This window comes from Lynx canadensis, chromosome E2 (genome assembly GCF_007474595.2).
Source record: "Lynx canadensis isolate LIC74 chromosome E2, mLynCan4.pri.v2, whole genome shotgun sequence".
Classification (NCBI taxonomy): Eukaryota; Metazoa; Chordata; class Mammalia; order Carnivora; family Felidae; genus Lynx; species Lynx canadensis.
The window spans coordinates 19176250-19193244 of NC_044317.1; the positions used below are offsets into that span (position 1 = coordinate 19176250).

Consider the following 16995-nt stretch of genomic DNA (forward strand, 5'->3'; position numbering starts at 1 on the left):
TCACATAAAAAATTTGACAGCAATTTTTAAAATTGTACTACATTCTTATAACATGAAAACAAATCTAACCATATGCCTATATAATCACACCTGTGATCTCTTCATTAAACTGTAAATCTTCCGATAATCTCTAATACAACAATCCACAGTATTTCAAATTGCAAAGAAATGTTTCCTACCTTGCCTGCTTCTCTTTCTAAGTCCACATACTCCCGGCTAGGTGTCTGTCGTTGTTCTCCCTGCCAGCTGGCCGGAAAAAACTGGAGAGATAGATTGGTTCCTGTGGCCACAAAAGCCTTTTAGAAAAATCAATACAAACAGGATCAGGAGCAGGACATTACATAAATTATGCAGGCAGTCATTTATTTTTACATCAGTTTCTGTCTTAAGCCAGGCAGCACCGAGAATACTTAAAAGTAAAAAAACACACACTCATCATTTTTCTTAAGTATTAAGTTACAAACATCTGATTCCATTTTGAGGACATTTGCCATTGGCTGCTTAAATATAAAATCAGACATGGAATCAATACTTTCTTTCAGGTCATTTTTTGCTGACGTTAGGATCTTGCATTGCTAATGTCTAACCAGAAGCCATCTCCTTGAATTTAAAAACTTCTATTTTTAAATGTGAAAAACACTGAAGATCTAAACATTTTGAATTTTAAAGCATACCACAATTTAAAGTTGTATAAATGGAGACATTTTAATTTCTCTTGATTTCCCTTGCTCAATGAAACACTATGCTTTAAAGCTCAGGTTAAAAATGCTCGCGACTGTCTCTTCGGATAAACAATACATTAGCGTATGATGTGATGGAACTTCTCATCTGGCTACAACCTTAGGTGATTTAAAAAATATGCATTTTCTAAAATTTAATTTTAGGAGAACTGGATCTGACTATACAAACGAGTATTCATCTAATATTTATAATAAGATTTGGATGCATGGTTCAACATATGGAACAATCTAAAACCATTTCAATAAAGTATTCTGTGTAGCCCCTAAGCGATTTATATTTTCTCCAAGTAAAAAATGGAAATAACGGCGTCCCTCTTCCCAAGGGAAATTCAGAGAGAAAGAAATAAGTAAAAAACATTTTGAAAAAAAAAAACAAACTTTTTAATCATCTAAATGTAAACTCTTCTTTCTTTGTTGAAACGAGAGAACGTTTTTGTTTTATTTTACTAATTAAAGTTCTACAACATACTTTGTGTTTCCCATCAAGGAGTCTTCATCTGAAAAAGCAAGGGGTTCACATCTGGGGTAATTTGTTTAAAGCCACTGGCTGAGTCAGCTACCTGCTAGTACCCCTGAGAATTTATAGCTTAGATTCTTTAGAGGTAAAAATTTATTCCCTATTTCTATTATTGGTATTTCAGGTAAAACTGTCAACATAATTACTAAATCTCTACAGATATTCTTTTTTTTTTTTTTTCAATGTTTATTTATTTTTGGGACAGAGAGAGACAGAGCATGAACGGGTGAGGGGCAGAGAGAGAGGGAGTCACAGAATCGGAAACAGGCTCCAGGCTCTGAGCCATCAGCCCAGAGCCTGACGCGGGGCTCGAACTCCCAAGACCACGAGATCGTGACCTGGCTGAAGTCGGACGCTTAACCGACTGCGCCACCCAGGCGCCCCAACTACAGATATTCTTGATAGTATTTCCCTAATCATCTGGATACTCTTTCTTGTGGCAAATATTTTATGTGAATAGGGACTAAACAAACAACAATATTACAACATTAACCTTAAAATAAAAATCTTCCCCCATTAATAAAACCAAGTTTAAAAAAACAATCAAATGGAGTGAAATGAACCTAGGGTTCAAAAGAAAAGCAGACTCTAGAAGGCAAACTGCCTAGGCTGAAGTAAGTGACTTAGCTGTACCTCAGTTTCTCCAGTAATTAATATTTGTAAAATACTTACAATAGTACCAAGTAAATGCTATTTAAGTATTTACTAAATAACATAAATCATTTGGAACTGGATAAGAGAGCTAACTTTTTCAGCCTCAGATAATAAATTCTCAGAGTGGAGTGGTGGCAGGCAGATAAGCGATGCAGCCCATGAATGAATGCCTTGTGTCCAAATCCCCAGGCGTGTTTCTTTAGTATTCACCTAGTAAACAAATCCTTCCACCAGCAGTGTACCCCAAATCAGCTCAGTGCTAAGTAAAGACAGTCTACAGATCTTATTACCTCACCTCCTGTCTGAAGACCAACCTCAGAAGAGATTTCCTGCTTCATCACTTCATGCCCATTATCTCATCAAGATCCCTCTTTCAGAGAGAAGTGGTAAAAAACAGATCATTCTAGAATAGCATTTCATGAATTTATTTGACCACAGAACTCTTTTTTAATGGAATATCTATGCACACATAACTGGGAAAATTGGTTCAAAAACATAAAAATGCTACAATGTTATCACTGACTATATATAAGATTTCCAGGTTGTCCCGGCAATTATTTTACAGATTTCACAAATTATAAAATAACACCCCTTGTGTTGATCCAACATACGTTTATCCTGCCATCATCAGGATTAAAAATATAATTTTTACTGCTGTCAGAGTAGTCACCATACCTAAGTATTCTTCTCTTTTATTAATCATTGGCGTTGAAGACTTCTCCAACACTCTTACCACAATAAGAACTTACCAGGAATAAATCAGACTTTACCCAACAGATTCTACCCCTCACCCATAATCATTTTTATTCATGCTATGATATGGAGTCTAATAAGTTTTATAGTTATAATCACATCTATCTAAATACAAAATAAATTCATTAACTTCAGTGACACACTAAGGGGATGTTCAAAATTAAAAGAATAAGAGGAGAGGGAAGGTTGGTAATAGTTTTGGAAACTATGCCTATATACTATACATAGCTGCTGTCAAAACACAGGCAAAATAATGCCTTTTCCACACCTACTTTCCACAACCAAATAAATAAAAGCCACAGCCTGTTCCTAAGTAAAAAAAATAAATTTTAGACATTATATTAGGTAACCTCTAAATTCAATTAATCAAGTACCTATGATACAAAAGGCATTATGCCAAGTACCTGTTTAGGGGGGAGTATATTAATGCATACACCACAGAATTAATGTGGTCTCCACCCTCTAGGAGCTAGGGACCTCATTACTTAAACGTGGAGAATACTGAATTAAGGGGGGGGGGGGACTAAACAGAGGGGGAATGTGAAATTCCTTCCCAAATACAAATAGTTACATTATTCAACGAATTAAGACATGCATGCTACCTTAAGTGTACATCTTATACAGAATTCAACCTACCCTTTAACTTTTAATACTTGTCAGATATTAAGAACTTATTAAAATTTGCAGACCAGATATTTGGAAGAGAAGAAGGCCTAGAATGTTTGTCCGATTTATCCCTGGAAGAAATATATGGTAAATACAAGCAACTATTTATAATACTATAATACAGCAATTCAGATATACTGTGGGATAAATTATACTCCCAATTCATAATTAAATACAGCAAAGTCTCTGATATGACAGAAAACACCCTAATAGCTATGCTTCACTAGGTTTCCAAAAAAAAAAAAAAAAACCCTCAGCTCTAAAAAATCATGACAGTACTTTGTGCCTTATCTTTCACACTTACATCAATTAACTCCAGGAAACCCACTGGTTAGGTATACCATCCACCTTTTGCAAAAGGAAACCCAGACAAAGGATGATACAATCACCGGACCAACTAATGAATGATTCTTCTACTACTCAGTGCCAAAACCGAAAATATGTCTTAGGCATTTTAATCACATAATTATTATAACTACTCAAGAAACTTGGAAGTGGGCTAAAAGCTAGAGATTTTCTTTCATAACATTCACTAATGACCAAATATTCTAGAGCTCCTAATAAATTTAGCCAGTACCTTTCACATTACCTGTAACAGAATTCGAAAAAGCCTTCATTTTAAATAGCAAAATATTCATTTTAAATATTCTTTAAAAACAAAGTTGATTTATGTGATGAAAAGGGTGAATTTCATGGCATGTGAATTGTATCTCAATAAAGTATATCATCTAAAGGAGAGGGGAGAAGTTAATGTTTCAACATGTCTTCCTATTGTTAACCCAAATTCAAACTGCACCCTAGCTTCAAGTCTCTGCAAATGCAAATGGATCCAGTTCAGAGTAGATAACTGGTATTTCAACTTTTTTACTTTTTTAATTAATTATCGATCTCTTTTTTTTAGCTTCTTCCTACTTACTCTTTGGCTTCTTCACTGCCTCCTCATTAGCACCTCCAATAGGACAACCCAAAAGATGAGACACTTGAAGCTTTGGTGGACACGAAGCACTAAATCTACCACCTAAAACATGGCCTCAAATCAACTGTGGGTTTCGCAAATCCATGCAATTCTTTGGGAACTCCAGCACTAAACAGGGTATGTGTTTCAGGTTTGAAGAAAGACAATGGTTTCTTTCTGATTCTCCCGAGGCTTAACATTCTAAGAAGATGGCTCATTCTTTAGGGCTTTTCCCCCTCTACTAAAGACAATAGATAACTGGCATAAAGATTTATTCTAAGCTATAATGGGAGTGAAACAGCTTCACCTACAGATTTACCAACAAATCCCGCGTCTTAGAAACAAACTATCGTCCAGGAATCAGATCTTTGAATGAAGCCGAATTCTTTTTCCGAATGGGTGTTTTCTTCCGTACAAACACGCCAACCCCTTTATCAGTGTCACAGCCTGTACAATGAGCTTTCCTTGTACAGTTGGGCTCCGGTGTGAGTTCCACACGCGGCAAACTGTCGAGTCGTGCCTGGGAAACATAACCGACCCGCAGAGGGCCACAGGGAAGCGTCTCCCCGCGAGGACGCGGCCCGCCAGTGTCTGGTTTCTCATTTTGAATCCCGAGTAGGAAGTGAGACGGCGCCCGCTCAGTTCCGGGAGCCGCGGCGTCCGCGGCGCCGTCCGGAACCGGCCTGGGCCGCGGCGGCCCCCGCGCAACAAGTGACCCGCGCGCGCCTCGGTCCCCGCGCCCTGAGCCCCCCGTTCCCTTGCCCCGCCGACTTACGATTTCCGAGCGGCCGTCGCGGCAGGCGTTCTGGAAGCGCGCCTGGCGCTCCTCGTGGGGCCGGTCCCTGAAGCCCGTGTACTTAATCTGCAAGGCAGAGACGACCCGAAATCAGGAGCCAAATCCGCGACCGCCGCCTGCGCGCCCGCCCGCCCCGCGCGGCGCAGATAAGGACAAGCAGAGTCTGCGGGCAGGCGGCTGCCCGGGCGAGATTGCCCCTCTGCGGGCGCGCCACCCAAACTTTTCTCTGCCCGGGCCCACTCGGGGCGCGCCGCGGCCTCCGGGCCGCCTGTCTGCCTCACCTCGCATTCGCGGCTCAGCTTCCTGAAGAACTCCTCGTTCTCGAACTTGCTTCTCTGGTCAGGCACGACGCGCGGCATCTTCCCGCCCTGAGGCCGCGCCGGCCGGCCGGGCTCCGGACTTGCGCGGCACCCGCTGGCCAGCTCCGCGCTGACCGACTGACCGCCCACCCGCGGCGCCCTGACTCTCGCTTCCCTTTGTTTCAGGCGCCCGCCCGCGTGGGCTCCAGCTCCCGGGAGTCTGAGGTGCCGCCGCCCGCTCGAGCCCAGCCCACGCCGCCGCCGCCTTAGCCGTTGCCTACCGCCCGCGCCGACCCAGCACTCGCCGCCCCTGGCCGCCGCCGCCGCCACTTCCTCTCGCCGCCCACCTCGCAAGCCCGCCCGTCCGCCCCGCCCCGGTCGGCCCCACCCCTCCTCCTCGTGCGCCCGCCCGCCCCAAACTCTGGCAAACAAAACGCACCATTCACAACTCTGCGACCGGAGCCGCGCATGCGCCGCCCACCCGCTTGCGGGGCGGCTGGACTGCAGCGAGCCAGAGGTGCGGCCCTCTCACCCTTGCGGGCCCGCGGTTTCCTCTGTGTAGAACTGCTCTGCGGACATCTGCCCGGACCTTGGAGAGAGGGAGCCGCTCGCGCGGTTCCTTTCTGTCGACTGTATGAAACTTTGGGGCTTCTCAGCTGCTTGGAGTGACCCCAGATTGTCACCTGAACGTGAGTGAGGAAACTTAAGTCCTTGGGGACTTTGTGTCCGAAAACCGACAGGGAGGGGTGTAGGCTGTGCCTATCAAAGATTAAAGGTGGAAACAAACCAGAGAATCTCGCTGAATCCGCATCATGGTGGAAAGGTCTGAGCTGGTGGGAGTCAGGCCTTAGCTGGGATTTCACTCCACTGCTTACACAAACCTTACACAAGCACTGGATGCTAAGCCTCAGTTTGCCTATTCGCAAAATGCAGACACTCACAAGCTCTCAGTGTTGGCGTTGAGTCTTTATGTAGGTCTAACACATAATGAGCACCCAGTAAATTTAAGTTTCTAAAGAAGAAAAGTTGAATTATATAACCTAAGGCCAGTCCATATATTTACGCAAATGTGCAATCAAGCCCTAAAAAAGATTCGCAAGTTATAGGCAAGTTATTTAGCCCAAGCTGGAGAGAGTCTTACATGGGATTTATGGCAGAGCCTGACTCAGAGTTGGTCCCCAATAAATTCTGATCCTTAAAATTCCAGCTAGTCAAAAATTCAGTACAGAGATGGTAAATACAGGGTGCCTGAGTGGCTCAGTCAGTTAAGCGTCTGACTCTTGATTTCTGCTCAGGTAATGATCTTAAAGTTGGTGAGTTTGGGCTTCAAGCTGTCAGCCTGGAACCTGCTTGGGATTCTCTCTCTCTCTCTCTCTCTCTCTCTCTCTCTCAAAATAAATAAAGGGAAAAAAAAAAAGATGGCAAATAGGTGCCAACTCTGATTGATAGTAGCTGGCCATATTGCAAATTTAAAACTTGCAAGAATAAGTGTTGAGGGCAATTGGCAATGTAGACCTGAATGCAGGGTGGGGCAGAATTTCCTAACCCTGTCTAGTTTAATCTCAGTTTTACAGATATGGAAGTGAGCTAGGGTAACCAACTGTCCAGCTTTTCCAGACACAATCCTGGTTTTAACAATGAAAGTTCCATGTCCTAGGAAACCACTCTGTCCCTGGCAAACAAGGATGGTAGGTCACCCTAACTGAGGTCCAGAGATTAATCAATTTCCCAAGGTCAGGAAGGGAGTTTTCAGTAGAGTGGGACCTGTAGGTTAGTGGTTTTAACAAACACACTTTCTGAATAGCAAACATAGAATCAACTCTTTCCAAGGGCATGCTTCCCTGGCCCACAGCAAACCTGTGTGAATATATGAGTGTGCACAAATAGAAAGGGTATAGATACAGATGGGCCTCCATCTATCTCAGATTCTTCCCTCAAGTCTCTTTCAGTTGCAAGTGACAAAAACCCAAGTCAAGTAAACTTAAAGGTACAAAGGGACCGTTTTATTTTAAGTAAATAAATCAAAGAGAGGGATAGATAGTCTCTTTTTCTTTTCTATTTCTCCATTTCTTGTCACTGTTTAACTTTCTCATGCTCTCTTCAATGCCATTCATTTCCTGGCAAAGGATGGGAGCAGCTACTTCTCCATTTCTAAGTCATTATTTCTGGGAAGGACTTTGGCCCAGTCTGAGTCACATACTCTCCCCTCTACCAAATCACCATGTCCAGGCTGACATGATGACATTGGTCAGCTTATTACACAGGCTTTCCCATCAGGACTGTTAGAGGCCTGGAATGGGCAGCTTCAGATAGACCCTGATGAGTTGAAAGAAGGGAAGAGCAGTTTCTCCAAAAGGAAGGAGTGAAAGTGCATTGTGGGCCTACTGAGCAGTTTGTATCAGCTACAGCTGGCAAAAGATGCCATTTTTTAAAATGTTTATTGTTTTGAAAGGGAAAGAAAGAGAGAGCTCGGGAGGGGCAGAGAGAGAGAGGGAGAGAGAGAACTCCAAGTGGGCTCCTCACTGTCAGTGCAGAGGCTGACTCAGGGGCTTAATCTCACAAACCATGAGATCATGACCTGAGCTGAAATCAAGAGTCAGACACTTAACCAACTGAGCCACCCAGGTGCCCCAAGGTTGCCATTTTTATTTTGCTGCCTAAAGGTTCTGGTGAAACTGGAGGGGGAGCTCCAAATCATCATAGGAAAAGTGTAGACAAAACCAGCCTTAAAACATCTGCATCTTATGTTGAGAGGTGGGTGAGGCAGCATCCACTCCAAGGCACCAAGGTAGAAGTAGAATTAAGCCACAAGAAACAGAAGCTTTCATCCATCTGCTGCCTCTGCTTTAAGTCTTTCCAGTCCAGCAAAGACCTTCGGACGCTAGGACAATGCAGCCATTGTCTAAATAAGAGGCAAACGATGACTTTGGTACCAGTCAACAGGACTGTCTGAAGGCCAGTGGTCAGGGGAGCAGAGTTTGGGGGTCAGCCTCTACAGTAGGAAAAGAGTATATCCCATGTTGCACCATTCAGCGCCATCATAGTCATTTAGGTATACTTTAGTATAAAACTTTCCATTTCTGTCTCTAAAGAATGATCCACAAGGCAGCACTCTTACTCCACAATGGGTCCAGGTAGGGCTCATAGACCTACAGCTGATCTTGGCGGAGGGTGGGAGTACAGAGCAGGACAGAGTACACAAATTGTCAGCCTCATGGGGGTAGGGAGTGATGTCTTGAGGGAAAGGGATGAGAAAGCCTGCGAGGCAGATCCAGAACAGCAGCACCACAGACAGCCTTTGGCCACTCCAGGCCACAGGATAACCCACTCGGCATTGTCTGGCATCCAACCAGCCAGGACGCCTGGGAAACAAGCCGCAGGCTGAAGGAGGCCATCTCCTCGGCTGACCTCTGTATGCCTTTTTTTCTTGTGAAAAAAATTTTCACTTATTTAAAAAAGTTACATTAAAGGAAATTAATAAAGGCAAATTTCACCCATGTGAAATTTAGGTATGTTTAACTCTGTGTTTCTGTCCAGCTCGGTATGGATTGGTCCAGGCACTACCCCATGGAGATGTTTGCTAAGAACCACCTCTAATAGGATCCAACTGTGGACTGTGTGTATCTGTTCTTTGCCTAGAAACACCCTTCCCACTCCCCAAACCTAGCTGAATTCTTTCTGAAGCCCTGCTGCTTGGAGTCTTCCTTTCCTGAGGATTCAGCCAGCCTAGGGCCTCTTCTTCCCTGTCTTCCTGGAGCAGCTGCTCCTATAGGACTCCCTGACCAATCTTGAATGGGTGGACAGAAAATGCATAGAAACACTGAGCAGGGGATGGGAACCCTCAATTGTTTGACCCAACTGCGAAGCTGTGAGCTAGGTGTTTTTATGTCCCTTATCTCAAAGTTCATTCAGAGAACCACTTTCCAAGACAAGTCTTCTTGTCCCAATCTGACAGATGAAGAAATAGAAAGTCTGAAAATATAAATAACTGACCACAGGACAATGACAAGACCTTGACCCATCAGAGATAACAAAATGGCATTGGGGTATATCATCTTCATTTACTCCTTACTATAATCCTGCAAGTTTGGTATTATTGACTCTATTTTACAGATGAAGAAAAACTGAGGCACGGGGGGGGGGAGGGGAGGGGGCAGAGGGGTGCTGGCAATCCCAGGTCTGTGCTCTTAACTATTCCAGCCTAAGGCATCTGCTGGTGAAGATGCCAAAAGCCCTGCTTGTCTCTCTAGCTGAACTGCCAGCTCATGCAGAGTTGCGGCCAAAGCCCCTCAAGCACCCTGCCATGCTCCCAAAGGGTCCCCAACAGGTAGAATGAAGGAATCCTATCATGGGCCTTATGGCAGAATCAGTTCCTTGCCCTTGATGGTTTTACATTCCTGCCCCTGAGCCCAATTGTTTGTCTTTCCTTGGCTTGGAAGGTCAAGGCCTAGACATCCTTTCTCCCTAAGTCCAGCAGAAAGTATGGCTTTATCTAGGTATGGTGTCAGCAGCTCCCCACATCTGCGTCTCCTCAAAGAGAGGGTGGGGTCTTCCCACGCCCCTGAGCCTCTAGTGTATTTTTTTCTAAGGAAACAGTTTCCCTTCAGTTACTAGGGAAATATTGTGCCATCTTGAAACAAATAGGATCTGGAGTCACAAATGAGACTTGATGGGGGTGAGAGAGAAGGGAAATTAATGGTTGGCACAGTTCCTAAAGCCCCAGCTCTACCTAGCTTCTAGTCTGGGGATGGAGATGTGCCTAAGTCTGGGGTGAGGGTGTCATCTGCCTAATTGAGGCAGTTTTCTGGGCCCTAAAGAATTTTTTTTTTGAGATATAATTTAAGTACACCATAAAACTCACCCCTAGGTCCTTAAGAATTTCCCCTCCCAGGAGGTTCTTCCACTTCTTAGCTCCCCTGCCACCCTCCCCCACCAGCTCAGCCATCCCACTAGGAGAGGAAAACTGAGAGGAGTAAGTTTCCCCAGAATAGCATTTCTTCAGTGTTGGGATCAATAAACCCGTTTGCTTAAAAGGAACCAGATGATTTCATCCTTATAATTACAAGTTTGACGTTTGCAAATCTTGCCCGGGCCTAAGGAGCCTCTTTGTCATGGGAGGCGGAGGGGTTTGTCTGGGTGCCTGAGGATGGGGACCGAGCCTTGTGTACTGGGAAGAGGGCCAGGCTGGGGTCAGGAGGCCTAGCTGACCAGTCTTGGAGGGCTGTTTGGGACTGCTCCCCTTCTCCTCCCCTGCTCTCTCAAGTTTCTGGCGGGTGATGGGAAACAGACGAGACTAGGGGACTAGAGAATGGCAGTGGTGAGCTCTAACCGCACCACCCCTCCCCCGAGCCCCTCCCTCAAGTCTCTCATTTGCCTATGGCAGAGAGGCAAGGACTGTCAGCCCAGCATTCATGACTCCCTTTCCTTTCCAATCCCGTCTCTCATCATTTCTCCCTGTGGTATGTGGCAATCCAGCCATACTGACCTGTTACATTTCCCACATGCCTCAGTGCCTTTGCTCTTACTGTATATACCCTCTATCTAGCATGACTTCCTCCCCTTTCTCTGCTGCAATAACTCACATTTTTTCTTTGAATATAAGTTCAGGGGCCTTTGATTGTCCTCCATAGACCACTCCACAGTGTCCCTTATTGTATCATTTGGGCCATACGATGATGCATCAAGGAGATGGCCAGTACACCTAGGACATAGTAGTAGCATCCTGGGAGGATTTGGCTCCCCACTAATTTGTGTTCGTTTTACTACTGTGAAGTCTTCATATGAGTGTCTTTTGCCTCACCCTTACATTTTTTTAATTATTTAAAACTCGTGCATATTTTTTGTAGAAAACTGAGGAAATATAGGAATACAGGAAAAGAAGATAGTCTTACCACCTCAAAACAATAATTTAATTATAATTAAATATACAGTAGGGTGCCTGGGTGGCTCAGTCAGTTAAGCGTCCGACTTCAGCTCAGGTCATGATCTCACAGTTCTCAAGTTCGAGCCCTGCATCGAGCTCTGTGCTGACAGCTCAGAGCCTGGAGCCTGCTTCAGATTCTGTGTCTCCCTCTCTCTCTGCCCGTCCCCTGCTTATGTTCTGTCTGTCTGTCTCTCTCAAAAAAAAAAAAAAAAGATTAAAAAAATTTTTTAATAATTAAACATGCATTTAAGTATATTTTCTTTGGCCTTTCTCCAGCTATGTTTCTTCACATAACTATGCTGGTTTTTTTTTTTTTTTTTTTTTTTTTAGTTATTTATTTTGAGAGCAAGACAGGGAGCGTGAGCAGGGGAGGGGCAGAGAGAGAGGGAGAGAGAGAATCAGTGCAGAGCCCAACTCGAGCCTTGATCTCATGACAAGATCAGGACCTGAACCCATATCAAGAGTCGGACACCTTGGGGCTCCTGGGTGGCTCAGTCAGTTGAGCTTCCAACTCCAGCTCAGGTCATGATCTCGCAGTCTGTGAGTTCGAGCCCTATGTCGGGCTCTGTGCTGACAGCTCAGAGCCTGGAGCTTGCTTCGGATTCTGTGTCTCCCTCTCTCTCTGACCCTCCTTCGTTCACGCTCTATCTCAAAAATAAATAAACATTAAAAAAAAAAAAAAAAGAGTCAGACACCTAACGAAACCGACTGAGCCACCCAGGTGCCCTGCACGTAGTTATGATGTTCTATGGTACAGTTTTGAATGGTCTTTATTACCTAACCTATGGCATAAGTATTTTCCCATGTAATTATATAAAACTAATGACATCCTGGCTGATCTCCTATTGTTGGGCATTTATTCAGGTTGTTTCCCATTATTTACTGTTATAAAATAGGCTTCTGTGAACATTGTGGTGCTTAAGGATTTTTCTTAATGTTTTTGATAGTGATTTTAGGGTCAATATCCAGAAGCAGAACCCCTATATCAAAAAGTATGGGTATTTTAAGATTCTTGATATTTGTTGCTAGTCAAATTTCTCTTTGGCACTGCCTCTTCTCTCTTCTTGAGTCTTAAAAATCCTTCCTCCCCCCATTTTTCTTCTCAGTGTCTGAGACACAGGAAATGCCAACCAAGAATAAACCAAGACCTGCAGATAGAGATCAATGGATCAATAAAGGAGGTTGAATAATTCAACATTCACTTCTGGCTCATTATTGACTCTTGAATCCAAATGCATCCTCTTTTACCTTCTCTCCCTTTTGCTCCATGTTGATGATGCCTTGATACCATGAACTGTTCTTGGGTTCTTTCCCAAATTTCCCAAGCTCTAAACCATCCTGACAGTCAGGGTTTCCCTGACTTGTCTTGCAAGTAGGCAGACAGAATTACTAGCCCACAGCCTCCTCATCAGACTGCCTTTCCTCTAGGAACACAAACGGAGCAATTAATAAAGCAGACAATAATTCTCTTCTTCTAGATGATACTTCTGAGTGAATAGGCAAGGAGCTCAGCTTCAGACTGTTCTAGCCCTGGTTAACCTCCGCTGTCTACCTTGCTTCTTTCCCCATTCTCAGCCAGGCAAATTCATGCTCTTTCACTAAACATGGGCTCAGAGGCCTCTGAGAACTGCTGGGAGAATGACTGCTCCACACCAATGCCTGACCTGGAGACCAGACCAAGCCTCCTCAAAGGTGCCCCATAGTTGATAGCTTCCCTAGCCCACCTGATGCTAGGAAAGCTTGCTCCTTCTGCCCCAGGGGAGCTCCCAGGATGCCTTGAAGCTTAAGTAGTGTCAGTGATTGAGATGGACACAGATGAGCCACCTAGATCCCTCTTCACTGAAGGTCTGCTACCTAGCAGCTGGGATTGCTCTCACTCCTTTCTGGGGTTCCCTGAGCTATAGAGAGCTACCTTCAAGTCTTCCTTTCTGGGCAGCTTACATCCAATGACTGGAGATGGGAGAGGTGCCTGGGTGGCTCAGTCAGTTAAGTGTCTGACTTGATTTCGGCTCAGGTCATGATCCCAGGGTCATGGGATCAAGTCCCTGGTGGGCCTCTGTGCTGACATTGTGGAGCCTGCTTGAGGTTCTCTCTCTCCCCCTCTCTCTGCCCCTTCCTTCCTCAAAATAAATAAACTTTAACAAACAAACAGCAACAACAAAAAAACAAAGACTGGTGATGGGAGTATAAAGGCCCAGCAGAGCAATCCTGATAGGCCACATGAGCTCCAGGGCTCTCTGTGGAGTCACCTCAAGCTGTTGTTGGGCTGCAGTGTAGCTTGACTTCTCCCTCTACCCAATTCTGCTTTTTTCCTCTCCCATCAACACATTTTGGGTTTTTTAAATAAATAAATAAGTAATTAGTTAATTATTTTTGAGAGGGGAGGGGCAGAGGGAGAGGAAGAGAGAGAATCTTTTCTTTTTTTTTTTTTTTTAGCGTTTATTTATTTTGAGAGAGACCTAGAGAGTGTGCATGGATGAGAGTAAGTCAGAGAGGGGCAGAGAGGGAAAGAGAATTCCAAGCAGGCTCTACCCTGCCAGCACAGAGCCCGACGGGGGTTTTCGTGAGATCATGACCTGAGCCAACAGACTGAGTCAGCCAGGCGCCCAAGAGAGAGAATCTTAAGCAGGCTGCACGCCCAGCATGGAGACTGAACTCGGGGCTCGATCTCACGGACTATGAGATCTTGACCTCAGCCAAAATCAAGGATCAGATGCCTAACCGACTGAACCACCCAGGGGCCTTGCTAGCAATACATTTAATCCCAAGGGCACTTCTTAATAAATACCTTGCAAGTGAAACTTTCTAGAGAACTTGATCTGTGACAGTGACTAAGAGTTATTTGAAAGAGAGCTTCACCTGGTGCCATCTCCCTTAGTATACTTGGATCTGGCCTGACTTGGATTCTGGCCAATAAGATGCTGTGGAGAAGTCACTTTATAAAAGTGTTTTAAGGTCTTGTTAAGTTTTATTGATTGATTGGTTTTATTTTTAACTAATCTCTACACCCAATGAGGGGCTCAAACTTATACCCCACTGGCTGAGCCAGCTTGGTGCCCCTTTTTAAGTTTTGTTTTTTTCATTTTTTAAAAAATGCTTATTTATTGGGGCACCTGAGTGGCTTGGTTAAGCATCTGACTTTGGCTCAGGTCATGATCTCAGGGTTTGTGGGTTTGAGCCCTGCATTGGCCTCTGTGCTGTTTGGAGCCTGCTTGGGAATCTCTCTCCCTCTCTCTCTGCCCTTCCCCCACTCATGCTGTCTCATCTCTCTCTTTCTCAAAATAAATAAAGTTTAAAAATGTTTATTTATATTTTGAAAGAGAGAGAAGAGGGAGAAGTGGGGGAGGTGAGGCAGAGAGAGAGAGAGAGAGAGGATCTGAAGCAGGCTCTGAGCTGCCAGCCCAGAGCCCAATGCAGGGTTTGAATTCACGAACCATGAGATCATTACCTGAGCCAAAGTTGGACGCTTCACTGACTGAGCCATGCAGGTGCTTCCTTAGTTTTCTTTTAAAAAGTCTTTTAAAAGTTGTTTGGAAGAGACATGAGCCACTTTGGGATGAGAATGGTTGTCTGGTATGACTTGAGATTTGTCATCCATCAAATATGGACACTATATAACATTTGCTTTAGTAAAAGTAATTTTCTAAACACTTTCTCATTGGACTCTCCCAAGTGTCTTCAAGGTAAGGAGGGAAGGAATTAATGTCCTATTTTGCAGCTCAGAAAATTGGGATTCAGAACAAGTGGCCATCTCATTTAAGAGCATATGGCTAGATAGACCCGGAGAGAAAGATTCCAGAAGAGCAAAGGTGTCCTGAAGTTGAAGAAATTCAGTCCCTTTATTCTTTGTTAGAGCAACCTGATGTTAGAGGATTTTAGTGACTTCTCTAAGATCCCAGAGCTAGGTGGTTCCTCAGTTTTTTGTTTTTGTTTTTTAATTAGAGAATGAGAGAGAGAGAGAGAGAGAGAGAGAGAGAATCTTAAGCAGACTCCATGCCAAGCACAGGGCCCAGCTTGGGTCTTGATCCCACAACCCTGGGATTGTGACCTGAGCCGAAATCAAGAGTCAGATGCTTAACCGATTGAGGCACCCAGGTGCCACCCTCAGTTTTTAAATCTATAAATTGAGGACAAAGACATCTACTTGTATCTGTCAGGACTGTTTTGGTTTCAAGTAATGGAAGCCCAATTAAAATTGGCTCACACAAAAAAGGGAAAGTATTAGCTCATTTAACTGAAAGCTCTGCGTGTGTAAGTGACTTCAGGCATGGCTGGATCCAGGTATTCAAGCACTGACACCAGAAATCTGTCTGTCTGTCTATCTCTCTCAGTCTCTTGGTTCTGTTTTTCTGTTTTAGCTTCATTCACATGCTGACTTACCCTCCCCCACCCCCCAGTGGTGAGGACTGCCCTTTCCTGATACTCCCACAAAAATCTGGGGTTGACTTTAATAGGCCATGTTTAGGTTATCTGTTCATACCTGAACTGTGGACACTGAATTGCTGTCAACAGGGCAATATAGCAGGAAAAGGAATGGATGTATTGGACAGGCAAAAACACCAGATGGTACCTTGGTTAGTGTCTGGCACAAAGTTACAAGCTCTCAAAGAATGGTGGCTATGACAATCTTAAAGGTCCCATCTGGCTCTGAAATTCTAGGATTTTTACAACTCTGTACTTTGATACAAATCCAACTATAAATATTGGCAGTCAAGGGATGCCCTGGGTAACAATTTGAGTTCATTCAAGGTCCAGTCAAAATACCATAAAATGAGCTGAGAAGGGGCCTGAAAATGAAAAGGAAGCTGGCAGAGCAAGGCTGGGAGTGCATGCTCTTCTATAGCAGAGGGTAACTGCCTCTGGCTTGCCTTCTTTTGTAGTGAGCCAGGGAAGGTGGCAATGACAGAATCAGTGTGTGGCCCTGGAAGGGATTCCCTGAGGCGCTGGGGGCTGCTACATCAAAGGATTCTGCTTCTTTTAGCGTCAAATGACTGAGAAGGACCACTCTGGTAGCCAAAGACAGCCTTGGATGGACTGAGGGGAGTCCACTGGCCTCCAAAGACTGCCCGATGTGGATGCTTTGGTTAGGTGGTGACCAAGCAATCGCCCAGTCAGAGCCTTCTCTGAGGCACGTGTGGTGTAAGCGCATGTACAGGTGGCAAGCCCAGAGGAGGCAGGGCTGGAACTCAGGTGCCAGCCTGGCTTTCATTCACCCTGTAAAACAAGTAAGTGGTGCCCCCTGGAGGTGCATGCTGCAATGGCTCTTTTGTCTACCATAACCTGGGCGATGTGGGAGGGAGGCCTATACCACCCGGCACAATGGGCTCCTGATTGTTTCCCTGTTTCTCACATTAGATTTCCGTTACCAAGAGTTTTTTGGGTACGTTTACATCTTCACTTTTTGAAAAAATTATTCTTTTCCCAGATGTGCTGAGTATTGTAGATAAATTAGTCACCTAAAAGCCAGGCAGTCAGGATTTCTTCTGGCAGGGAGGATCAGCGAGGCCAAATGAATGTCTCAGGTCACACAGCAGAGGAAACAGTTGTATTAAAACTCAAGATCCCTGCCTACCAGTGGCCTTTTCTACCACTGAACTCCAGAATTCCATGTTTCAGAAGTAGCAAATTGATGGTAGTGCTCCTGGTGGTGCTCCTGAGAAGCCCAGCAACAAAACCAGAGTTTTAGAGTCTT

The 16995-nt window shown here is 44.6% G+C and overlaps 1 protein-coding gene and 1 long non-coding RNA gene across 4 annotated transcripts in view; one reads left to right on the forward strand and one right to left on the reverse strand.

Annotated features, from left to right (window-relative positions):
• Positions 1 to 5689, reverse strand: part of CBFB (core-binding factor subunit beta) — a 56982-nt gene extending 51293 nt beyond the window's left edge. For both annotated transcript variants that reach the window (XM_030298755.1, XM_030298756.1), the window contains exons 1-3: positions 5363 to 5689; positions 5061 to 5147; positions 180 to 296 (exon numbers count right to left, since the gene is read on the reverse strand). In XM_030298755.1, coding sequence (XP_030154615.1) covers positions 180 to 296; positions 5061 to 5147; positions 5363 to 5440 — 282 coding nt within the window. In that variant the 5' untranslated portion in view covers positions 5441 to 5689. The remainder of the gene's footprint in view (positions 1 to 179; positions 297 to 5060; positions 5148 to 5362) is intronic.
• A 45-nt stretch (positions 5690 to 5734) lies between these two features.
• The window catches only part of LOC115502919, a 42671-nt gene continuing 31410 nt past the window's right edge, over positions 5735 to 16995 (forward strand). For both annotated transcript variants that reach the window (XR_003965231.1, XR_003965230.1), the window contains exon 1: positions 5735 to 6069. This is a non-coding gene — a long non-coding RNA (uncharacterized LOC115502919). The remainder of the gene's footprint in view (positions 6070 to 16995) is intronic.